Source organism: Colletes gigas, unplaced genomic scaffold (genome assembly GCF_013123115.1).
Source record: "Colletes gigas isolate AHSC1104 unplaced genomic scaffold, ASM1312311v1 Colletes_gigas_Sc00011, whole genome shotgun sequence".
NCBI lineage: Eukaryota > Metazoa > Arthropoda > Insecta > Hymenoptera > Colletidae > Colletes > Colletes gigas.
In genome coordinates this window covers 4,708,379-4,734,693 of record NW_025106640.1, presented here as the reverse complement: position 1 = coordinate 4,734,693, position 26,315 = coordinate 4,708,379, and the positions used below count along the sequence as shown (strand labels likewise).

General features: G+C 42.4%; 2 protein-coding genes across 3 annotated transcripts in view; one reads left to right on the top strand and one right to left on the bottom strand.

Annotated features, from left to right (window-relative positions):
• LOC122398099 (failed axon connections) overlaps window positions 1-18,738 on the top strand; it is a 30,002-nt gene extending 11,264 nt beyond the window's left edge. The window contains exons 2-4 of one of the 2 annotated variants that reach the window (XM_043397692.1): window positions 15,254-15,592; window positions 15,788-15,925; window positions 16,224-18,738. In XM_043397692.1, coding sequence (XP_043253627.1) covers window positions 15,254-15,592; window positions 15,788-15,925; window positions 16,224-16,580 — 834 coding nt within the window. In that variant the 3' untranslated portion in view covers window positions 16,581-18,738. Of the gene's footprint in view, window positions 1-15,253; window positions 15,593-15,772; window positions 15,926-16,223 lie in introns of both variants that reach the window. The other variant, XM_043397691.1, reaches the window with a different exon arrangement.
• Window positions 18,739-20,090: 1,352 nt separating this feature from the next.
• LOC122398154 lies at window positions 20,091-25,179 on the bottom strand. Its single transcript, XM_043397817.1, has 6 exons — window positions 25,079-25,179; window positions 24,137-24,368; window positions 23,698-23,859; window positions 22,684-22,891; window positions 22,410-22,605; window positions 20,091-22,314 (listed from the first exon to the last, which is right to left on the bottom strand). Exons 1-6 carry the CDS (start codon window positions 25,111-25,113, stop codon window positions 22,122-22,124), a joined length of 1,026 nt encoding a protein of 341 aa, XP_043253752.1. The 5' UTR covers window positions 25,114-25,179; the 3' UTR covers window positions 20,091-22,121.
• Between the last annotated feature and the right edge of the window lie 1,136 nt (window positions 25,180-26,315).

The window sequence follows — 26,315 nt, the reverse complement described above, 5'->3', positions numbered from 1 at the left end:
CTTTCGTAATAACTGGCTCGTATGTTGTTGAATAATCTTGTTTGTTTGGAGTCGCTTTCTTGCTGCATCGGAAAGGCAGATGAAGTACCAGCTGTAGGAAAACATATGCGTATAGTACACCTTACTCGTAATCTGTAACGCGATACTACACTGGTATTACTGATCCCGTTACACGATATTACTACAGTCGAAGCTGGCCTGTGGTAGTCGTTCAGCATTTAAACGCGCAGAAGTTGTGTGTGCCACCTGGTGCATCGTCGACGATGCTGTAAATAGCGAGCAATCAAGCTGCTTGAAAAACCTGCTCGAGCAAAGTACGAGACCGTGGAATTAATATCGCGATCTTTTCTCAATTGTTTTCTTCTTTCAATATATCGATGGATAGTTAAAAGTTATTTAATTTAATCGTATGATTTACAGGTTATATAAATATCTTAAAGATATAGGTAATGTGTTCATATTAAAAATTGTAAATAATACGGAGGTTAAGAACTTAAAGAAGTTAATGTAGTCGCTGAAACGCACGCAGTATGGTATTTTCAATGCTATAATCGCCACGCTTGAGAAGCAAGCTGACTCACCTGGCATTTAAATTCATAACAAAAATGTCGCACCAGGTGCAACGCGTCGTCATCGCGATTTGCCCACGCCACGGTATATTCTATATATAAATATATTTACATATTTTCGAACATTCTCGTTCGCGAGAGGTAACTACAGTACGCAGAACGCAGTACGAGAAACAGTATAATATACTGGTACACCCGGTCGATTGTTTCAAGTGTACAACCTATTTTTATTTTTAAACGATCGATAGTATCAATCCTTTCTTTTTCTTTCGTTTTTAAGCTGCAATTATTCTCGCTTTCGAACGTATGAAAACATACAAGGTGTTCGACCACTCCTGGGAAAAATTGTAATGGAAGATTCTGGAGACGAAAATCAAGGATATTTGAAAAAACTTCAAATCGTTCTGGAAAAATTATTTTCGGTTGAGGGGGTCAATTACAATCATTTTTGGTGAATAGCGACACCCCCGAAATCCTATTCACTTTCGAGAAAAAAAATCGAGTAGGTGAACAAAATCGACAAAATTAAAAAATTTCAAATCGTTCTGGAAAAATTATTTTCGGTTGAGGGGGTCAATTGCAATCATTTTTGGTGAATACATACACCCCCGAAATCCTACGCACTTTCGAGAAAAAAAATCGAGTAGGTGAACAAAATCGACAGAATTAAAAAATTTCAAATCGTTCTGGAAAAATTATTTTCGGTTGAGGGGGTCAATTACAATCATTTTTGGTGAATAGAGACACCCCCGAAATCCTATTCACTTTCGAGAAAAAAAATCGAGTAGGTGAACAAAATCGACAAAATTAAAAAATTTCAAATCGTTCTGGAAAAATTATTTTCGGTTGAGGGGGTCAATTGCAATCATTTTTGGTGAATACATACACCCCCGAAATTCTACGTACTTTCGAGAAAAAAATTCTTTACAGAAAATATACTGCGTGACCGGAAATGTTTCTATAACTTTTTAGCGAAGCCTTAATCAACAAATTAGTGTCCTTGATTTTCGTCTTATTTTGGTCTCTGGAATCTCCCATTAAAATTTTTTCCAGGGGTTACACTTTGTAATGTTAGTTATAGTAATTAGTTGTTGTTTAGTAATGTTTGCTTTCTTGTGATTTTTAGTTTCTTCTTCTACTACTATCTTCAATAGCGATCGTCCAGTAGAATTAGTTTTTCATTTTGTTGATTTCAAGCACGTTCATGTAAATCACGTCTCCGGAGTACATGAACAATTAGAGTTTGCATTGTTTAGCTTTCATTGTGGCACGAACGCATAAACTATTAATGCCGGCGATCCCCTAGAATCTCTCTATTTCAACGAAGGCTGTTCTAGAATAGATACGCCGTGACAAGTGCCTTGAGCACATCGGGCTTATGACTACCCACTTTCCGCAGACACGCCTGGAATACACTGGAAGCTATATTGTTCAGAAAGGATTTCAGGAGCCTGAAGCTCGAAAGTTTCCGAGCTTAATGGATCCGCGGAGCTTCCAGGAGAATACATATATCCGATGCCCTGCTTAAGGTATTACAAGTCGGTGCACGAGATAGGGGAATTGAGAAGGGTCGTATTCAATTTCGAACGATGATACGACGACCGTCTTGAATAACATGTTTGCACATATTCGTCCTCTTATCGCCGCGGAATTGCTTTCCGCGCATGCACGGGGTGTCCGGAATGTATTCTCGTACCGTGCTTGACCTGCACTAAAATACATCGCCCGCGAAACAGGAAGATGCGACTCTCGAACGATCGAAAAAAATGGTAGAAACTCGACCGTTCGTTCTCGAGGGAAGAAGATATTTTTTACGCGGTATCTTTCCATCGTGTTCGTCGGTTTCGTGACATTAGTTTCGGAGACACCGGCTTCGTTGATCGTCCGCGACACATGACGCGGATCCGAGACCGTCTTGCGCGGTCCGACGCGTCCGGGTGTATCTCTGCGGTTTATATCGCGGCAGAAAATAAAGTCGACGGAACGAATGCGGGGGCAGCGAGTTCTTAAAATAGCCCCGAGACCTCTGGAGTCGCGATTGTGCGTATATCTCTCGCTCGGGGAACAAAGACGGCCGATCGTCGCGAGCGACGCAATGGACGAGAACGGCGTACGAGAATGCCCTAACAGCGACGCGTAGAAGGAGGAAAGAAACGAACAAAAAGAACAGAACGGCGGTCACTTTGTCCCCAAGGAGCTTGATTAGCGACCGCCCAATCGACGATCCTCCACGGGTCCGCATCCGTCCCCGTTTTGGCCCTGCGGAGACGCTTCCCACAATGTGGGCTAATTCGAGTCGGGTTTCCTTCACGGATGATGCTCGTTTCGGGAATGTGGGGGTCGTTTAACCTTTGACTCGCTGGGTACACCCGGAATCCCGTGGAAAGCATCCGAGGGATTTTGAGCATCCTGGGCCGTTTGATTCATCGGTCCTATTCATCCGACTGTTTACTTATTGATCGTGGCTAACGATCACGTTCTATGGCTCTTTCTAATTAGGATAAATCTATGCTGACTGGTATGTATCATCCAGGCGAACGGTTAAGATTCGCTGGTGACTTTAAGCTTACACTGCGTTGCAACATTGTTGAAGAAGCGATGAAAACGTTCCAAGAAGTAATAATTAGTTGGCGACAGGTGCGGAAGAGCTTCGTACTAGAGCTGGTTAATTTTCTGGACCGATAGACGCGCCAACATGCGGGCAGCCATTGTTATGTCACAGTGTTATGCAATGTCGTTCGACCAACACCGGTTGCTCGATGCATTATTTTTCACATCGACAAACAAATAAAAATAACACACTTTTTAACTATCCGTTCGTGTTTCAAGTTTCAACTTTTCCTAGCAAATTTCCTAGTTATACAATAGTGCTCTAATAAGTATCCTTTCACGCTTTAAATTGGCACAGAGTACCATTTATCGGCACAATTAATAAGAGAACGTAGATCCACGGGCTAGATTCTAATAGTAATCGTAACATAAAAGCACGCTATAAAATAGCCCTTCGTTCTTTCGAAATAACATTTTCACCCCGGGGCTATTCAAATGAACACCGGTTATTAGCAGATCGCGGATATAGCGATCGACACTATTTATGGCGGCAACCATACGGTTATCTATCCCGTCTGTGTAATTATATCTCTTGCCGGGGCTATTATTGTTTTATTGGTTCTCTTTTTTTAGATTGATAACCTATTTGCAGCGCGGTTCTTCACCTCCCCCGGTTAAGATTAATTTCCATGGCGTTTATCGCGTCTGGATTTAATCTCGGTCTCTAAACAATTTTTTCGATAGCGGAAACGCGCGGCGTCTTGTTTAATTTGTTTTTGTTTCGATAGCCCGGATAACGGGGAATTTATTATAATAGCGCCGCGATACTGGGTAAATACAAAAACACCGGGTGGTTTCCGCCGGTTAAATGGCAGAGAAGAGTTTTAGCATCGCGATCCAAGGGGAAGCATGACAAAGTGCATTCAACCGCGCCGCAGAAATTCCTCAGTGGCCAGATCACGCCACGAATCTCACAGGGCAATCTATTTCTATGTATCGCGGAGCAAACCGCGCATAAGTTACTCTAATGGAATTACATAACTCCGGCCGACGAGGGAAATTGATCGGTACCGTTAGCGCAGCCGCTATAATCGGACCCCGCCCATAATTAAATTACCCTTTAATTGGATTACAATGCCGACCATACACGGGGCCCCATTTTATACGATCCAACGGGGGGCCCCGATACTTCTTGAATCAGCCCTGCTCGTTAATATAACCGCCACATCTGCTTACGCTCCTCCTTCTCTTCAGTCGGCATATAAATCCTCCTTCTGCTGGCCAAATGTTCCATCCTTCGTGATTTACTTGTTCCTCATTATCTTCGGGCTTCTATTACCGTTCCAAGGCACGTCACTCGATCGACAACTTCCAGTTCCATCCAGTCGCTACACGTACGTCTGAAATAAAATTGTTTTTATCCAAAGTGTCTCTTAAAGAAGCATTTCATCCGTAACTTGGAAGTTTTCAACTTTCTTAAAAGGAAAGCGTCTAATAATTTTCAACGGTGGCGTCTCATAAAAATCCGCCGTAAAGTTTTCTATTTGCACTCTTCGCCGCTGTCGTCGCTGACGTCGACTTATCCCGGTCTAACCTTTTTACTTCGCAATTTTCTGTCAACAGCCGTCGAGATTTCTGTGTCAAGTATTGTTTTCTTTCCCTCCTTCTCCCCTTTCTTACATTATATTTGTACGGTCCAGGTTTCGTTCGAGCTCTCTCTCCGTGTCTGGCGAATTCTGCATTCTCATTCTTTCCGAGTTACAGCGAAGACCTGCCTCGCCAGTTTGCTAGCATACACGCGCATCGTGCCGGCATACCGATGCAATGTACCCAATTTATCCCCTTTGCCGCGGGCCTTAATTAATTAATCTTCCAATTGAACCTCATTACTGCTTATCTTATCGCGGTGGAACGCTTGAAAGACGCCACGGACAACGCTGGCATTCCTCGACCGCGAGAAATTCGTTTTGTCGCGGGGGTTCATTGCACTGTTTCAAGAATGGATGTTCCAACGCGTGTTCGCGTGCGCGGAGCGGTTCGTATCGACGCACACGTGTATGTGGGACGTGTCGAATATACCCTCTTACGATAAACCTATCGATCAATTAATCACGGAACTCGGAAAACTCGAGTTTATCGGAAGTCAACATTACGTTTCCGCAAATTACTTTCGTTGGACATTCAATTTTTCAAAGCAATGATATCGTAACAAATAAAAAGTAGGACCCATGAATTTCGATTTAAGCGGTGACTCGATCCGGCAGTTAACGCGTTAAAAAAAGATCTGAGCGGACGCGTCCATGTGTCGAACTACGAACTTTAGGATTCCACGGCGACACGTGGAGGACGCGTGGAATTCGTTCGAAGAAGTTCTGCGTTTTAAATCCGAAGCAGAGTCGGTGCTTATCGCGCTATCTGTGAAACGAGAGATTCGTGCGTCGCGTCCTCTCGAGAGTTTCGTTCCGCGATGATTCCTTATCGACGACACACGATGCCATAATTGCATTCGGTTGCGGTTCGTCAGCTACGATTTCTTTTTTTTTGCTACGATAATGGCGTTTTACTATCGCGAATAAATATATATACGTTAAGAAAATTACGATCGTCTCGATATTTAAGTGTTTGAGTCGAGCAAATAAAAGGATTGGTCGCGGCAAATTTGAACAGCGCTAAGGTGTACGACGGCCTCCGTTTAAAGAGGCCATATTGTGCGGATATCAACAGAATTATCTTCGCGTTTCGTAAGATGCTACGCGCTGCATGAAGGAAGTTCATTGTACGATGGCTGACGATCTATCGGGAGGCAGCCAGAAAAATGGTAGTTTTCAGACAATTCCGTGCGCGATGGGAAAAGGAGGATCTTATCTGTTCGATTGGCTGGAAGTTGTACGCGTTTCGTATTCCCTCGAACTCGGTTAACACAGTGTCCGTGTGTACGTACCACAACTTTTGCTCGAACGGGTAATTCGATCAACAAAGATTGATATCCACGGTACCGTGTGCACCTAACTTTAATTGTACTTCTGAAATTATCGAGTTGCGACGTGCAACGTTTCGTACATAGCAACCGAGACGAGCAAACATCCTGCACAAGTGAATTAAAGTCAAAGGCGGACGAGTTTGGTCCCTCCATTGTTCCGAGTAGCCATACTGAAAATGGCGAGCCACGTGGGACTCTCTCGGTGGGTTAGCGCGTCGAACCGATGCGTCTGGACAGCGACGATCAATTTTCTTGAAAACTTACTGCTGCGACCTAACGTATTTTTCTATTATAATCGAAACTAAATTTGTTTGCAGACCCCCCCCCCTATAGCGTGTTATATTTAACACGCGGCGATCCAGACGTGTAATCCGCCATGTTGCAAAAGTGGATTAAAATCAAAGGCCGGGCAAGTTCGGTCGTTCCCTTGCGAGTCGGTGCGCGCGAGGCCTAGCAATGTCGAGAGGAGGCCACTAGCCTGGAACGTTTACACTGTTGCACATTGACGCGGAAACGCGACGAAGAAGGTGAACTATATGGACAACACACGTGTTAAACTGCTGGCCGACATGTGCCGCGGCATCGGGTATCGATACGTTGAGGTAGGCCGGCCACCGACCTCTCTACGAGTTCTCGACATGTTCGAGGCAACTTGTTCTCTGCTCGGCAAGTGTCTCGGGCCGGGGAACTGGATTTTTATCGCGCTGACCCGCCGTGTGTTCTCCATAACCGTAATCAGGACAGAATTCACCCACTAAATGGGAACCATCGCCAACCAGACAACTCAAAACGAGATTTTTTTAATACCTCAAACTTGGTGATCAAAATTGAAATATTTTTTATTCCTTCCATCTCCATAGGATGTAGCCATGTTAACGTGGATGTAACTTTGCATAGGAACTTCTAATTGATATTCAGGATTGCAAAAATAGCGTTGGCAAACGTGATTGCCTGTTGCCGTTCGCGGAGTCTTCTCAAATGATTCGCGTTCGCATAATTTCCTACTTCCATCTAAACACGGTGTTTTCCACCGCCGTCAGAACTATCGATCGTTCGTTAAGTAGGCGTTTAGGAATAAATGTACCCGGGGATCTTCATTCCGCGTGCGTGGCTTCATATTACAACGAGGAAACCGTTGTTCTCCATAATTAATACGACAGTTTAATGGCAAGGAGGCTCTGCTACGAAGGGGAATTGTTGTTCCAGAGGACAGTGTTATTATTCATCGGTATATTCCCTGATTTTCAAACTTTAATTTCATTAGTTTAACTCTCGAGTGATAAGCATTTAAAAAATAATGAACTAACGGTGGATTGCATAAATTTTCAAATTGTCATGTATTAAATAATTATCCATAATCCACTCCAATAATCCACTTAAGGGTTAAAAGTAAGTTCCACTGCAATGGCGGATGAAACCCAGCGTCTTGGAGGACAGTTCAGTTATTGGTCGTTGCGTACCACCCATGGTGCATAGTTTTATGCACATTGTACACTCCCGTTAAAATCTAATTGCATGATTGTAGATCGGAATTTCTAGCCGGGGGTTGGGACAACGAGTAGGAAATTAGGCGCTGTTACAGACGAGACGAGAGGACATCGGACGAGTAGAACCGTCTTTCGTAATTCAGGCTCATAGGCTTTTCAGATTCATCGTAAGTGATACAGAGTGGCGCGTCCTACGTTGCTATTACGCACGATTTCCTTGCGACGTCGACCAGGGGTAATTGCAAACGCAAGCTCCGAGATTCGTTCAACTCGATACAAAGATTATCTACGGCTATGAATTATTCATTATTTACAATTTTTGTTAGACGTTGTACTTTCCGTTTCTTCCTGCGACCTTGCTTTTTCATAACTGACCACAGTCACCAGCGCCTGGAATCGATTCTTTCGAAACGCAAAAGGTAACGGGGATTTATCTCTACCCTGATTGTCAGCGCCTAGTTTTGCCCGTGGTGTTCCGGAGTCTGGGGACCCGGCGTTTTACGATCTCGTGAAATTAATCAAGAGAGGAACCGACAGCCACCGGAGAAGAGTGGCCCAGGGAGCGAAGAAGGACCACTCGTTTTACAGCTTCTGAACATCACGACGGGGCGCCCATTACGAATATTTATGGGGTACACGATTCTGTCACGTCCAGTTGAAGATCTCCCCCCCTCTGCCTCTCCCTGGGTTTATCTGTCTTTCTCCCTTTCGTGGACGTAATCGAGCGATAGGGTCGTTTATTAACGGTTAGATAGGCCGGGCATCGCGCGGCCACAGTCGGATGAGAATGGGGACCACTTTCAGTTCTCTCTATTACAAGGTGTACGGGGCGATCCGTGGGCGCTCGAAAGGTCGAGGCGCGTCAAAGCAAACTGAGGCCAATGCGGCTGCTTTACGCAACGAGTCCTCTTGGCTCATTGTTCGCGATATACGCGAAAACCTCGGTTGATTTTTTTTTTATGCACCGCATTATCGTCCATTCTGCTCGAAAGTATCGTCGTGGGTCTATTGTCGGCTCGAGGCTGGCAATTTCGCGTTTCCGTCGCGTTTCGTGCTCTTTCTTGCGCGATGGTTAACAACGGGAACGAGCCCTTTCACGTTAACCAGCCATATCTTAAAACCGTCCATCTCCGTTTCTTTGGTCCTTGGTTATTACTCCTATTTCCTGAGGCCCCGGCTTACCCACGATCCTCTGTTTCGAGACTTTAATGCTTTTCTAAGTGCCCGTGGACATTTTTCCTGTCGAGCTGATCGTTTCTGCGAAGCGTCGAAATCTTTGATCCAACTAATAGAAAAAATAATCGAAGAATTCCCGCGCGTTCCACGTCCATAAATCAAAAGACGTTCGAAACGTACGGTGTGGACGATAGTAAAGTGGGACACGTACATCAACAAAAAATGGTTGTTACAGTTACAGCATGAATTACATTACGGCCGCGGGTGCTATCTGTCTTCCCCCGTGAGTCACACGCGCGTGACTCATCATTGTGCATCAAATAATAATTTCGAGGTCTACGCGATACGACGTTCGATTAGAATAAGCCTCTACAGCGCGTTCCATAAATTAGTCCGCGGCAGACAATTTGTAAAGCTTCGGGGCGAGCAGGATTCATTAGGGTAATTACCTGACTCATCGAGCGCTGAGTAATCAGCGTTTTAATATAATCAGATGTAATCGCGCCCTGATCCGTATCGTGTTTAGGCTCGTCTCAATCTCCCGTTTCTGTAAAAGAATTTCACCGTCGAATTCGATGAAATTTAACCGTGCACGGCTGTACTTGTTGCCCGACGCGTTGAATTCACCTCCGTACGTGTGCGACTCGGTACAGTGTGCATGTGTACGTGTGTACAGCAGTGTGCCAAGTCGTAAGTTCGTTGGACTTGGCAGTCGGCGCGCGTTTGCTTTCGTTTTCGGCCGATTGGTTCTCGTCGGTCATTTACGACTTCGGTAGCCTTGTAGTGAAACTATTTTCACGTGCAACCATTCACCTCGCCGGTATTTTCATCGCGGAACGTTTCCCCACCATTGATGCCAAGCCGTAAGACAGCGGAAAACGATCTTTTGTGGGCACGCCAGCCGCGACATACTTATGCGAGCAAAAGCCCCTGCGCCTAGCGTAGGTGTTAAAACGCGCGCTTTCCTCGATTTGCGAACAATAGAAACATTATTCCGCGCGTATTTATGCCCGCCTTTATTCTCTGCGTTTTCTAATCACCGCCGGGTCGTTCGCGTCGGGATTGCTCGCTCCATATTTTTCCGCGTGTCATTTTGCAAGTAACTCGTTACGAGCGTTTATCAAAGTGGAGCATGAACGAAATCGTTTCGCCGTAGATTGCGACGAATCGTAAATATGCAGTGCGAAGGGAAAAAAAACGCACGCTTAAGAGCGTTCACAATGGTAGGGATACTTGAATAAGAAGCCTTGTTTCATCGTTTGTACCACTTCTGAGGGAACGGTTATTATGCCACCGGGGACTGTTACAAACGACGGGGTTTAGTGTCGTACTTTAATCAGTGTAATGTGACCAGATTTACGGGACGTGAAACGCAACCCCTCTAGGAAAACTCTAATTGAAGAGTGGAAAAACGATCGTAGTCACGAAGCTTCTGTCTTCCAGACATTTGCGTATGGGCACCTTTCCTCGCGTTGCTGTAAAATAATATATTCGGGTCAACCGTGTGCACGTAATTGCCAGCCATCTAACGTCTAGAAAAGCGATTAGTGCAGGGAGGATATGGCAAATCCGGGACTGTCACGAGCAATCCCGAACGTCTGGTTACATCGGGTCGGTATAACGAGGCCCACAGACATAACCATTTTTTTAATTGCGAAGCGCGTGGAAGCCGTTGCACAACTCGTCGTACGTCGAGATTTAATCGAACAAAATGTCACACTGGTATCGACTGGAGGTGTTGCTATCGATAATATCGAAACGTTACAGACGATTCGATATATCGATAATATCATTAAGATATCGATAACTTATCGATAATCGATAGCAACGCCATTAACTCTGACCAACAGGTACAAACATTTTAACAGACATGTGAGTCATGCAATGTCACGCTTCGATAGCCAGTGGACGCAGCATGTGGGTCAGAAGAGAATTGCGAAAAATGTTGACTACCGGTGATAGTCTCGGAATAATACATCGGTCTCGAGCGCGTTAAACGGAACAAACAACGCGTTAAACGCGCCAGTCATCCGTACGGTTGCAAAGCTGTGCGTGTATATAATCCTCTTCCAATATCGCAGATGAACATTTACAACCGAGTTAACGGTAAAAAGTTCGTTCTACTGGCTAACAGAGCGAGGAAGAAAGACAGCGGTAGTCGGCCGCGTTTGCTTTCGTTTTTGGGCGTCGATCGCAGCGAGCAAGCCAAGTAGAAAGCCAAGGGGGTCCTATTGGCCCTTTGTAGGGCTGTGACTAAAGCTCCCAGTTGGCCGGCGCTGAAGCAGCCAGCAACCGGCAGCAGCATCCCGTACGATCAATACGCAGCGCAAGCTGCGTGCCACGGCTACGTGGAAATACGGCAACGACTACCATGATCGTCGTCGACGAAGACGATGACACGACTACTACGTCCATGACGAGGACTGCCTACGTACGATACCACGACATAACGGCTTGGGAGCCTCAGGGTGAGGAGGAGAAAAAGGGAGGAGGTGGCGGAGGAGTAGGAGGAGGTGGTGGCGGAGGAGGGGGAGGACGTTGCCAGGCGACGGAAGCTGCCTACCGCCAGAGTTCATCGTCCTCCAGCTTGTTTCTTCTCCCTTCCACCCACCCATTCACCCTCCGTTTATCCTTCTCGGTCTCCTCGCTCGACGTTGTCTTGTTCTCGCTCTTTCTCGTTTTTCATGCTCTCCCTCTAACCCCACGCGTTCCCCCCCCCTACCCCTTTACGCCGTTATACCACTCCCTGATTCCCTCTCTGGCTTCTCTTCTGCGTTCTCCCTCCCATTTCAATCTGTTCTCTCCTTTCTCCTCCCTCTCTATTCGGGCTTCGTACTTTCCTCGCTGTTGCTCCCCCTGTGTTTCGCTCGTCTCGGTGTGTTCCCCGTTTTTTCTAGTTTCTCTTCTCGCTCCCTTTTTCCCTCGCGGTCTTCTCCTCGATAGCTTCGTTTCGTTATCTTTTTTCAAACTTTCCTTGCCGCTGCGTGCGGTTTTCCGTCTCCCCGTGGCATCTTCGGGACTCCTAGGATCTTTTCCTCCGTAGAATCTGTCTTATCGATTCACTTAACCCTTCTCCCACCTCGTTACTCGCGTTACACAAGCCTATCCAACGATACAACCAGAGATTATTTCTTGCTGGAAGATGGAAAGTAAATTCGAAGAAGTACCATACGTATAATTTGACTTATTGGGCACCCCCGAATTTATCTATTGTACTCTTTCAAACCTTGCCCCCCCCCCGCCCCTCGCTTTGCAAGTAAACATACGTACGCGCAAGCGCATAGTCGTGCGTGTATTTGACTCGGCTGAAATGGCAAGCGTAGGGCAACTGCCCCGCAGTAATTTTTACTCCGCCTACCGTCTGCCTCCACTCAACTTTTCATCTCTTCGAATTGATACGCGCGTCTCCGCGAGCGGAGATCCCTGCGCGATTCTACGATTATTATGCAGTTTTGAGCGGGCGCGCGGAGGTTTTAACGATCGTCGGCGCGGCGAAACGATGGCAGCACCATCCGCAGACGCGTGGGCACTCGCGAATTAATCAGTACCGACCGCTTCATCGATTTTACGCCGAAGGATATTTAATTTCCGGCGTATCGGATTTTCGCGCTCTGGTCAAGCCGTTGTCCGTGTTCAAGTACGGCTTCGTAGCCGGCTGCGCCTCCGCGTCGTCCCTCGTTTTTTTTTCCCCCCCCCTTTTCTTTCTTCTGTTTGCTTTTCCACTGTCGTCGGACGAGCACCGATATTGTTTCCAACTTAACGAGTTCAATGTTCAGACTAATGCACGTTTCCTATATTTTAGCGAGACACCGTCCGTCTTTCTCTTCTTCCGACTACTGTTGCGCGCGTCGTTTTTTTCTCGGTCCTCCGTTTAAGCTCCTCTTTTTTTCTGTTTGCTCTCTCCCCTCGATTGTTCGTCCGTTTTTTTCTCGTTTTCTCTGCCCCTCCTCGTTCCGTCCCTGTTTCTCGTTCGAACATTTCTCTCTCCGGACTCTTTCTCGTCCCTGGAATTCACATTGGCATACATCCTCTGCCGCTCTCCGCTTCCCCTCGTTTTCTCCTCCCGCATCCACTTCCACATCCCCTTGTACCACCCGTTCGTTACTCGCCATTATCACCGACGCACTCGCATTGCAAAACAGGCGTGTTGCACCTCCGTCGTCATCGTTGTCGTCGTCAACGACGACGTCGTCGCCTTCCATCGCTATTATCACTCACACCGAGATGCGTACCGTGCTCGTATGCCCTGGGATCTTCTTACACGACTTATTTTCGTTTATTTTTCGACCAAGTCGCAGCTGCGTTCGACGCTCGCTGATTAACGGCGATGATGAGCTCTTTCCGAAGAGGTGTTCCCACGTATATCGCGACATTGTTCCCCTTTTCGTGAGACCGGGTTCGATGCTCCGGTCTCTCCGTCGTCCGTATTGTACGGTTAATTCAGGTGATTTGTATAGACGACGCCGGTGATACGGCATTCTTCCACTTGTCGATTGTGATTGACGTAAAGAAATGTTTCTCGGCATTTCTTTGATTGCGTCCGTCTTTCGTGACGTTTCGGGTCGATAACCGTCAGCGACGCCAAGCGGTGATTGTATACAATTACACATGCCATATATTTGGGCTGTTTCGACGAGCGGCTTTGTCCGAAGAGGGAGTGGTTAAGAATTTTATGTCGAAGATTGTAGTTTCGGAGGGATTCGTGCCGCGAAGGCAGAATCCCGCATTAACGTGAAAGCTCTTATACAAATTGTAAGATATTTCAATGCTTTTTCCATCTTTATTGCGAGCAAGGTTGGGCAAATCTTTGTCTCCACAGACAACTGAATACATAGATATGAAAAATGCTAGTAACTTAAATATTTACTCGTGGACCCGTAATTTAATATGCAACAACGTAATGCAGATTTAAATTCCACCGTGTATCTCCGGGGTCATAATTGGACACCTACTTAAAGTGGATTCCAGAACCCCGTGGATTCGTAACGAAATGTGTTAACAGATGGCTACCGAGGAGCGCCTAGAAAGTTTCTTATTATGTGCTTTGGTGAAATCTAGGCAATGGAGATATTCTCATTGACACTGTTTTAAATCGCTATTGTAAACTATATAGCTTGAAGAAAGTGGAGTACGTCCGTATCGACTTGAACGTTTGTTAAAACTCCATTGTTACAATATTAATGAGGGCCGCTGAATGCGGGGAATGTATCTCGTTATTTTATTTTCCTACATTAATTATTATTTTCAAGGTGCACATACATTCATCGCGTTTCATTGAATTGATAGATATAGGAACGATACGCGTGAAATCTTCTTGCAACGGGGTATAATAGTCGTTTATCACTACCGACGCAACTTGATCCACCTGTAAAGGACACCAGATATCTTATTGACTTATGATGCGCTCGGTGTGTGGCATCGACGCGTATAAATAGAACACACGTTTGTTGCAGGTGCGATTCTTATACTTCCTGTGCACCGATTAAAAATATGTATTGCTCGAAAATAAACCGTTCGCTATTAGTCTTTTCTCGTCTCTCGTTTTCCCCTATTTGAGAGTAAATTCTCATTAAGTGCTGCTGCTCTGGAAAAATATAAAAGATCCGCTTCGGGGATTCGAACACGATGCTGTAGGCACAGCGAAGCTCAGAAGGCAAACGCGCTTGCCCGTCGCGCCATCGAAACCTCTTGGTGTTTCGTTGCTTTTTCCAATCTTTTTTCCGCGACTGCAGACTCGTACAGCGGGGGCTTCCGATCCCACACGTATATACGTGCTTTTGAGCGTTGTATGGTAAATATTCAATGCAAATTACATCCATTCGGCAAAGGATACTTTGCATTGAATACCGAGTACACCCTGTACGCTCTAATGTATATATATACATACATATAACTTTCTACAAGTTTCACTTCTCAAAATTGTTTAAAAAGAAACAATTTTCGAGTTCGCTAAAAATCGCTGATTTGTTTAGAGGTTTGAGTGTTATGAATTTTGAGAAATCGTAGGAAATTATATTCGATGCTCAGGTTACGTTGGAAGGCAAGAATAACGGGCAGCAAGAGAAAGAAAAGCTGAAGTGACTCTTCGATAACCCTAACACGACCCTTAAGGTCAAGGATGCTCGACGTCAGGGTAAAAAGGGTCTATCCCGAGAAACCGATATGATGTATAGGAATTGTTACGAAAGACTTGTAAAAATGGGGATTGCTGGGGAAGCCATCTGCTGACAAATGCGAGAAACGATATCGTATTTATTGCATCCGTTGATTCCTTCGCCCGGGAAGATGGGTGGTTAACACTTTGACGGCCGCTATCACGCGTACGTGATTTTACTGTCTCGGTCACCATATATCATCGCCTGTTTCACTTATTATGTTTGTTCAGGTTTTAAGTTTTATCTCGTATGGTTATAACTCCTTGTAATAATATTTCTACACCGCGCGAAAGGAGGGTCGGACATATATTAATTTTCGTTCGTTCGTTCTTTCAGAATGTGGACCACAAAATGAAATTCCGTTCCAAGAAGGGCGTGTTACCGTTCATCGAGCTAAACGGGGAGGAGATCGCGGACAGCGCGATCATCCTCCGTGAACTGAGCCAGAAATTCAGCAAGGACCTGGACGCTGGCCTCACGTCCGAACAACGAAGCGTCTCGCACGCGATGATATCGATGATCGAGAATCACTTGGTGTGGGTGGTAATGTGCTGGCGCACCAAGAATCTCGATCAAGTATTGAAGGGTTACAAAGTGAACCTTCAGCACGTCCTTGGTACCCGCATCCCCAACGGAATTCTAAACTTCTTCTTCAAGCTTACATTCGGTCGCAAGGTAAATTTCAAAAAGAATCCAATACGGGTTCGATCACGTTTCTTTGTACAACCATCTTTTCAACGGGACTGAAATTTCTCGCTGATTTTTTTTTGTATTTTTTTATAAGCATCGAATAAATTTTTCGAAGAAATTGCATGTATAGAACAGAGTGTTGTGACCATCCGTAGTGAAATGTAGTGGGATTTGTTACAGAGCGCGAAAAAGGTGAAGGCGCAGGGTATGGGAGTGCATACCCCCGAAGAAGTGTCCCAATTTGGTTGCGATGATCTCAAGGTTCTCTCCGACATGCTTGCTGACAAACCCTTCTTCTTTGGAGACGAGCCAACTACGGTAGGATATATTTTACATTCGCTCTCGAGCGAATGTTGCCCTTTGCTTCGACGATTATTGTAAGAGTTCAACGTTAACCTTTCTAATTAGAGTTAATTAATAAAACTTAAGTTCAGTTAAAGTAAAGAGTCAACGAGGATACGAAAGTATTTTCTCCAGTCGCCATCGTTGTTTGTTGGTTGTCTTGACCAGACTGTTACAGGGTAGATTTTACACTTGCAGAGACCTCAAGCTTTACAAAAAAAAAATACACTGACCCAGAAACTGATTTTATAATTGTGTTTTGTATATTCAACAGTTGGACGTTGTAGCGTTCGCGCACCTTGCCCAGATTCTTTATATTGACAAAGACACGCAGTACAGTCTGAGAGATTACATGCAGGAGAACTGTCCGAACCTGGTCGGGCACAGCTCGCGCGTGAAGGAACGATGCTTCCCGGATTGGGACGAGATCTGCTCCACGCTGGACATGAACACGCATTTACCGAAGCCGGAGAAGCAAGAGGAGAAGGAGGGCAAGGAGGAAGCGAAGGAGTCTAAAGAATCGAAGGAGGAGAAGGAGGGGGACAAGGAGAAAGCGGATAAGGAAGAGAAAGAGCTGGAGAAAGACAAAGAGGTTGACGAGAACAAAGAAAAGGAGAAAGAGGGGAAATAAGCTGTCGCGCGGCGACAGGAAACAAATAAATCGTTCAAAGGAAAAAGAAGATTTAACTGTGGAAAATTGAGGGTGTGATCTGGATACGGTGGGGGGAGAAAGGAGAGATGCGGAAAGGGTGGGTAAGGATGCATGTATGTTGAGCGTATGCGTGTGTGTATGTGCGCGTGAACGGTTTTGCGCGAATGACCGACGAAAATGGAGAAAACGAGAGACGGTGTAGAGAGCATGAGAGTGGATAGATGGGGGAAAGGGGGAGAATGCACGAGAGGAGGTAGGATCCGACGAGAGTGCAAGAAAGGGGAGGGGATTCAAGTCTAGAGCTCTCTACTTATACGTATAGATATTAATAGACTCATAATGTTAAATACTTCGTTTATATACGTTCAACACGTTACGCCATTTCTCATCGACACCCCAGCACACCCGAATCGAACAACTGTTTCCGACCCAGGGCCCTTTTTCCTCCCCCCCGGCATAAAACATAAAAAGAAAAAAAGCAACAGAACGGGGCTATCACATAAGTCATTAGAATTGTAGGTTTGCAATATATCAAATGCAATAGCCTGACGCAGGTGTGAGATCTTTATGAACAGTGGCCAAAATGCGGAATCGTACCGCCGCGAAGGTGGTGTTGTACGGTGTGGTAGTAGTTTACGAAGAAGAGCGAGATCGTTTATGGTTGCGATACACGAAATAGCCGCCCCCTGATCCCGATTCAGGGAGAAAAGCGCGTCTTGCGGTCGCTTCTACCATTGGCTCTTACTGTGCAAAATGAGTTATGTACCTAGCGTTCCAAGCAACGTACCGTATATCACATTATGATGATCTTCGTTTCGGTCGTGCTTTTTCTTTTAATTTCTATTCGCGTTTCGAATCGCCGTTCGATGGAGGGGCCCTTTTAATATCATCCTTTCAACACACGTCGATTCGAGTCACCACTCATACGCGTTCACACACGCAAAACACATTCCTTTCTGATACATTGGTGCTCGAATAATTTCTAGGGAATCGCTTTCCGCGGCGATGATCGGAGATTTAGAGTCCTCGAGTCGATATGCATCAGATTGGCGAAGAAATATTTAGATAAAAAGAAAGAAGGTGGGCGGTCGTTGCTTTGTAATTTGTCTTTTTATACGGCCACTGCTTCGATCGCTATCGACCTCGGAGCAAAACGTATATTTTAACTTCACGGACTCATCGAGTACTCTCATTCCCACGCGCATAACTTGCGCTATTGGGTCGACTGCTTTTACGATTTTATTGACAACGTCCTGACGAGCGAAGACTCATTTGCGATTACGGATCGACGGCAAATATTATATTTACGATTAATTTGTATATTATTATATAGATATTTTGTATTACATATACGCGGATGCGATTCGAGTAAAAGCGTCGTTGCAGAGGCGATGCCCGCGCGTCGACGTCCCCCGAGCGGATACGACTGTCTTTGTTTCTACCTTTTTCTTTCCACAAAACGAAAAGAAAGAGACAAGAAAAGAGGCACAGGCAAACATCGATCTCCTCTGTCTGGGTTTCCTTTCGGTATATTTGAAGAAAAAAAAAGAAGAAAAAAAATAATAATAAAAGAAAGAACGCTGTGCTGCCCCGTGATTAGTTCACTATTATTAGACGACTTTTTCCTCGGACCTGTGAGAAATTTTACATTACGTAATTATACAAAGTGTCTTTCACGCATCGAAAAAAAAAAAAATAAAAAAAATAAACAAAATGAAACTGACATTTTGATGTATAATGTTATCGAACGGGAATTGAAGTTTTTTGTACGAGGCCGCGCACCAAAGCGGCCGCAAAATATTCCACGAAGACACGAGGATATATATTAATATTTAAGTAGCTTACTATTATTAATGATGATATTACGATTACATAGAGAACAAAAAAGATGGAAAAAGTAACAATTAGTGTGTGGAAACTGTTTATACTTAGGACAACGCATACGTTTACACCCGTGGTTACATTATTATTACGGATTATTACGAAGTACGAGTAAATAATAATAAATTAGTGACGAAAAAACACTTGGACAAGACCATAAACGTTGCAAGCACAGTAGGTAGGAACATCCAGTACAGTAAGATTATTATAAGAGGAATATTAATAATAATTATAATATGACTGCTCGTTTTATGCTCGGCGCTATACATTTCATTGTCATTATTATATCACCATTTATTAACGATATACATACGAACAAATAAAATGTGTTTATAAATATAATGTGATCTTTACGAAATTTATCGATCTTTATTGATTGACCCAGTTTGATTAGCATTGTTTTAAATACTTTTTATTATCACATTACATTTTAGTTAATTCCGATGTTTCCATTTTATTTCGTTCTATTTTATTCTGAATAACAGGTAACGTATACCAGTGTTTCCCAACTTTCTCAGGCTCATGATCTTCTGAATTTTATTTATCCCAACAAAGTAGTCATGTTTTAATATTTTCATTATTCGATCCTTTAAATAATTACATAACCTATGTGATTCGAAATAATATCGGGTACTAACTTTCTGAATTATTGTTAGAAATACAATTATTGTCAATAGGAGTATATAATGATGGTGGAGGTCATCGAAAGCAGCTAGAAAAAGGCGGGAACACTGTGTAATGATGATAGAAAATAGTGCTTCCATATTAACACAGAATTAAAGTAGAGGTAGGTCTAAATTTCTGCCAATTTGAGTAAATTCGACGCTCGATTGAAAATTAATAAATTCTTTTACCTATATTTCGTTATAAGATAAATAAATACGAAATATTTTCGAGTAGTTGACTTGATCAACAATTTATATGTTTTTACATTTGCGTTGTGGTGTACAAGTCCATGGCAGCACTCGAGGATCATTTTTCCTAAGATTTTCATTAAAATTAATTATTTATCAATAATTTTTGGAAACGATACATCAATTAATCGTCACATAACCTATATTCTATGCAATTCAAAGTAATATCGTGCCACTACTTTTCTAAATCTCGGTAAAAATGCTCTGATATTTTTACAATAATAATAGAGATCGCTGGCAAGAAATTAGTAGGATAGGAATATTTTGCAACAATAGGTTAACAGGAGTATCGAATGATAATAGGTATTTCCAAATAAAGACAGTCTATTGAAACGACAGAAATTTATATAATTTTAATAAATTGGACCACCGATCGAAAAATACAAAAATTCGTGAACTTAAATGCAGATACTAACAACTATGAATACATAGTATAATTGCAAACTTCTACGACAAACACAATGGTATTAATTAGCGATGGAGGGTGAATTTTTCGGGTAAAATAAAAGCACAATTGGACCAACTGTTGTTTATTATCTAAAATCTGAAGGTTTACATAACAACAAACGGTCGAAACGATTCCTGAGGATCGTTCGTAATGCAACATTTTACGTCTAATTTGGCGCAATTTTCAACTATAGCTGTATTCTTTCTCAAACGTTAAAATAGGTAACAGCTAACTAATTTGACATCATTACGACGAAGAGTTAAAAGCAACTCTTGTAGTGAATTACTTTTAGAAGAATACAGCTAATAATACTCTTTGTTTATTAATTATCGCTGAACCCTTTTAACAACTTACTACTCGGCACTGGGATATGTTTTATATTGCTATAATTTAATGTTTAATCAATTTAATATGTTATATACAAGAGCGGATTCGGTAAGATGTAATAAAAGGTGTGCAATTTTCTTTTGGAAATCAGTAGAATGGAATGTGTATCAAAATTAGTGTAAGATTTACTATGGTAATAAAGATGTTTGTATATTAAGAGATCAATATTCGGTTTTCGTGAAACATCGATTTGCTTTCTATACACTGTAAGCTTCTTCTAAATTTTCTTCCAGCCACATTATTTTGAAGTGATTTTTAATTTTGTATTGCAATACCTATAGAAAATATGTCAACAGACTTATAAGGGAACATTAAGTAACTTTAGTGGTTGGGAAGTTAGTTTTCTGAAATCAGGTTACTAGATATGTAAAAGTAGACATAAGCATTCTACAATACATGGTCCCTATTGGTCCAAAAATATTTTCAATTATATTTGGAAATTATTAAGGTGTTAACAGCGCCGTAATCACCTCTTTCTCGCCGAAATTGAATTTTGTCTTACGCAGAAAAAAAAAATACTTTGCATTAACAATTATTAATTGGGAGAAAACACGTAGAAGTTAAAATTATAACAATTAGTGCATATTACATACTATTTTCTAATATTTTCATTGGAAGTTTTCGTGTAAACTATGAAGCTTTTAGTTTCAAGTGTATCGCATATTTACTTCCGTAATATTTATTAATCTAACTATTAGTCTAAACATCGTAATGAACTCGGCTCCAAATCGAGAGCATCATACCCGAGGTAGTGTAATTACGAACCTAATTCCTTAGGTAATTCAAATTTTTTATTTATTCTCTAGTATCTTTTACAATTCTCTTCTTGAGATATTGTAAATTTTAATAGTTTATTAACTTCTTTCGGTTCAGTAAAAAGCATCAAATAAATTTTGTTCGTAATTAAATTCAATTCAATGTACAAATCTAAAATTTTCTCAGCTTGCCACCTTTGATTTTTTTCTTTATATATTTAAAATATTGTAATACACACAACTGTTGTAATTATTTTACTTCTGTTTTTCTACTTGACAAAATGTTCTGCATTTTCTGCATCGCCTTAACTTACCATTTATTAGTAATTGCTTCTCGAATTGTAAGAAATTCTATTGCAATTAACACGATCAATGAACTAATTACAACTAGCGTGATGAGAATCATAAATAATCCCTTAGATTAAAAATGCAAACAGCTCTATGCCATTTGGAGCTGACGATCTCTCAAATGCAAAAATACATAATAAAAATACACATTTCTTTATTTCTTTCGGTAAATCAACATTTAAAGGGGGGGAAGACTACAAAAATAAAGCATAAATAAATAATTTCAATGCTTAAGGATAATACTTCAATGAAGGACATCTTAAATCCACTCGAATTATTATTCAACGAGTCAAGAACTATAGTTTAGAACAACAAGATTTAAATTCTTTCCGTATAATCAAACAGTTTGAATCAATGGTTTCCAAATTTTGTTTGGATGGCGCCTCATTTTTAAGCAATTTAAGATTCGAAACACATCTTAAGAAGGAAAACGTTTAAATTATTTGTTTTGTAACAAACATATTGCGGCCTCTCCCTGTACTTTGGAAAACATTGATTTAAGTTGTGTCGCCACTGCGATCCAATAAGTTTGGATACTCAGGTCTCTATCAACGCGATAGACACACAGTGTCATAAAACTTGATACATACTTCGATCTTTGACTAGAATTCCACAGCTTCTGTTCGAAATATCACGCTCTCAGGCGAGAGGGATAATTCTAAAGAATCGTTCGAGCGGCGAGATGCGAATAGTCGAATCAACCTGTTTAAAAGGCTGTGCTGGCCGTGGCCGTTGCATTCGACTGCACGCCGGACTCCGAGTTTGGACGTCCGGCGTGTGGCTATAGCTACGTGGACGCGGCAAGGCTTATCGATGTTGACTCGGTGACAGCAGCCCGTGGTTTCACGTTCAATGAATCGTAAAGTGGGAATTCGCAACAGAAGAGACATTTCAAGAAATGTGGCACTTCGACGTAGATCGATGGCGGTATTGGTATCAGAGGCGACGTCGACTGTTTGTAATAACGATACTCCGCATTGCTGGAAAACAACCAAACAACGAAGATCTTAACAACAGTCTGAACATTTAGAGATTCTACCAGGAAATCTACACATGCTGAAAACTGGATACTTACTCTCGATAGCGTTCGTCGGAGGCTCTTTCCAACAGAGGCATTCCGGACAAGAATAGAATGATGAAAGTTGTAAAAATCGGAGAAGCTATAGCGACCCACTCGGCGCCTTCAATTACATTCAACGATATCACGAAAATTCCCCACCATACTACTATCTCTCCAAAGTAATTTGGATGCCTGGACAGTCGCCATAAACCTACAACAAAATGTAACAATTGATCAACAACGAGATCGAATGTTAGAATGCTCTAGGACTTGTATATAAAAATTATACCATCGTTGCACCATTTTCCGTTATTCACTGGATCCTGTTTGAAAGAAAATTTCTGCAAATCGGCATACGTCTCGGCTAGTAATCCGGTGATGAAGAGACCAGTGCCGGCGCTGTCCAAGGATGTCATAGTTTTGGGAGCCGGGGGAATTTTGTGCCGCGGTGAATTGATGATGATCACTGGTAGACTTACCACGTACACCCATACCGCCTGTGAACACGTTTCTGATTAGCTGAAAATAATTCAATACAGTATCGCGTATGGATAACACCATTATCGAAAGTGCTGCATCTTCAGATTGTGATATCTAAGTTTCATAGTTTCGATACTACTAGGTACATCCATTAATAATTAGTCTTCAGTCGATTCAAACAGCTTTTAGATTTTCAATGTATTATTTTATTCAGAACGATTACAATCACTATTTTTATTGGTTTTATTCAAATAGCTCGAATCGACTGAATTTATTTATTAACTTCGTCATTCCACAAGCTATATTGAATTTTGATACTGCATTCAGGTCGTGAAGCCTAATTTTATTGGAATGCCTGCATATCGGGATACATATATTCCTATTTGGCAACCTCAATCTAAATCAATAGAATAGCAGCATATTTGGCAGTGAGTACTGCATCATAAGTAACATTGTTTCTGACAAATGGTTCTGGATGTTACATAAATCGAACAGCAGATATTAAAGATCATCTAGTGAGACTAGGGAATTTTACAATTTCTTTTAAAGATTTATTTGTGTCACACCAACTACACCTAGGTGATTCTTAACGATGATGGTTCAATACTTTTATACTTTAGGCCAGGTGTTTCCCTATTTTTTGGAGGGCACTCTCCTAGAAAAAAAAAAGAAAATTTTTACACCCGCGGTATACGGGCAAAAAAAAATAGTGTTCCTTCTCATTTCTATTACTTCAAAATTAAGAGATCGGACCTGTAGTTTAAAAAATAGACAAAGTGATCAAATCTCAAGAGAAAATTTATGTTCGACCGATTGCTATTACCTGAAACGTCCAAAACACAGCGAAACGAATCACGTTGCTACGGCGATCCTCGAACCTTTTATCGCGGCCAATCTTGATAATCCGATACAAAAGATAACTGGACAGACGTACACCCCATAAGCAGACGAATACGGTGACCATAAGCTGCCGACTGTCGTAAGGCTATGTGACAGAAGATAGAAATTGGTAGAGTCGTATAAAAAACAGTACATTAGAATTTAAAGGGAATGTCTGTACCATTGTTATAGACGTAACAAAGTGTACCGATTGTCTCTTAGGAACAAACGACGTTACAGAAATAAACGATCGCGATAGACACGATACGCTTTACGATAGAACTTCTACCTATCGAGCTTTTCTCATTGTAGGCTCGTGATTTATGCAATTCGCGTGTGCATTTAATGCGCACGTGTGCAGAACCAGTTTATAATTAGAGTACCTTGCCCACTTGGCCGAGAAAGAACGTGAGAAGGGCGAGGATGATAAAGTTCGTGCCGCCGGCGAAGTCCGTTAATTTGTCCAGCTGGAAGGTCGCCGCGATCGTGAAAAATATAATCTGCATACCGACGGTGACGATCGCACTAACCGCGAAGTGGTCCTCGTCCAAAATATCGACCGCCATTGATCCTCGTTGATTACCCGCCCCACCGCCGGATGAACTATTTTCGAATCTGGAATAGTTAATTACGACGTCACATTACATTGCATTACATTAGAAATTTATATCCCTTGCGTTATTCCGGAAAATCTTTTCCACGAGATTTTACAAGGACAAAGTAATTAATTAGCCCTCAGGGACGGTCTTGGAGCTTCTATTTTTTAATTTTATCAGTCGTGAAATAAATAGGCAACGGTAGCTATTTTTACGTTCATCTATCATTTTCCTTTCATATCGCTTATTTAAAAACAATATTTTTATTCTGCGTTAAATTCGACCATGGCTTGATGTTTTAGTTGACAGTTCGTGTTTGTAATTTGTGTTGCTAGTAGTATAGATAGGACTTTGATCAGACACCGGAGATAGTATACTGATAAATGAACACGACGCCCGATACTATTGCATTTCCTTTTTATTTTACAAACGACAGGTCTTGATACTATTTTACGAATAATTTCGTGTTATTATAGCGAATCCCTTGATCTTTTCAAATAGATTCTTATCAGTATTATTCGAGTAGCTGCTTCTGCGACGCTGACCGTCGCAATGCAGTTCATTTCGTTCACTATCTCCTCGACAAGCGAGAAGTTATCGGAAATGAGATTGTACTGTTGATATCACTTAAGACACCCTCATATTTTATGCATAAATAGATTATCGAATGCTTACAGCGATAAAAATAATTATCAATATCAGTGGAAATCATAATTCTCTGCTACTCACCGTTCTTTGAAACTTGCGATTCGAAATTTTTGCATCGTGCGATAGGATAAACTTTATTAAATTTTAAACTAACAATACAATAGACGAGTCCTCTCGAAAGCTTCACCGATATACATATTACGAAAATTAGTAATTAATTCGAACAATATTCTTTACAAAATATCGTGTATATTGTTATTGTATGGTCAATATCCAGCGATTTTGTTAATCTTTAACATGAACATCGTCAAACACGAGTTCTTCAGTGTTTCCGACAACAGACAATGCCAGCACTGTCCACAAGCCCGACCGTAGCGGCTTCGCTAAAAAACGAAAGCGCCGATATATTCATCGTTAAACAAACAACCGTCACCGACAACCACCACATCGAAGCGGAATACAAATCACATCTCAACCGGATCACTCCCAAACGACAGTAACGCGGTCATTTCGCTGGGTGACAGTGTGGCTCCCGAGGCGTCGAGTTTCACGCCAACACCGTGCGAGGGGCGCGAGATGCATTGTCAAGAGGAAACAACGATTACCTCGAGAGAAATGAGCCTCATCGTAGCAATTATCAGAGAGAGCGGACCTCACCGACGTTCCACCTTGTCCCGACGACAGGCAGCGGCAGGACTACGAGGGGACATTCAATGTCGTGTCTAAAACGAGAAACCCATGATCACGTGCCTACGAGCCGACGGTCGAACTGCGAGCGCATCGTCGTGCGGACGCTCTTCTCTAGCTCGATCCTTTTCTCGTTGGGAGCAGTCTCCCTCTGGTCGGTAGCTTATGGTGTCGATCCACTAGGTCTCTCGATTTCCGTACCTTCGACCTACAAGGGTTTGTAAAAATGCCCTTTCCCTCGTGATCCGTGCTATTCGTATTTTACATTACGATTTCGATCGATTTGATACATTCAAGTTTTATTTATTTATTGCATATTTTACTTCGGAGAGAGTGCATTATTTAGCACACCTTAATTAAAAAGCAAATTAGAACAAATTTGAAAGCTTGAATCCCTCTTCTTTTCTATGAGTAAATTTTCGAAATAAAAAGGGGTACCATTGATTTTATTTTAAACTTAGTCGAATGCAATTTTCATCATACTGTTGCAGACGATTATACAGATAACGGAAGGTCTTTTCTCTTTATAGTTGCACGTTTCATAAAACAATACAAGATTTCTCAACCTCATGTCGATTGATTTATCACGATCGCTTCTATTTTCGCAGCGTGCGCTGCAATCCGCGCCCAT

Coding starts and splice junctions, on each gene's coding strand:
- LOC122398154 (XM_043397817.1), bottom strand. CDS start 25,113: ATGCAAAAATTTCGAATCGCAAGTTTCAAAGAACG. Junction 24,369..25,078: donor ATCGCAAGTTTCAAAGAACG/GTGAGTAGCAGA, acceptor TAACTATTCCAG/ATTCGAAAATAGTTCATCCG. Junction 22,892..23,697: donor CTGTGTTTTGGACGTTTCAG/GTAATAGCAATC, acceptor ACGTGTTCACAG/GCGGTATGGGTGTACGTGGT.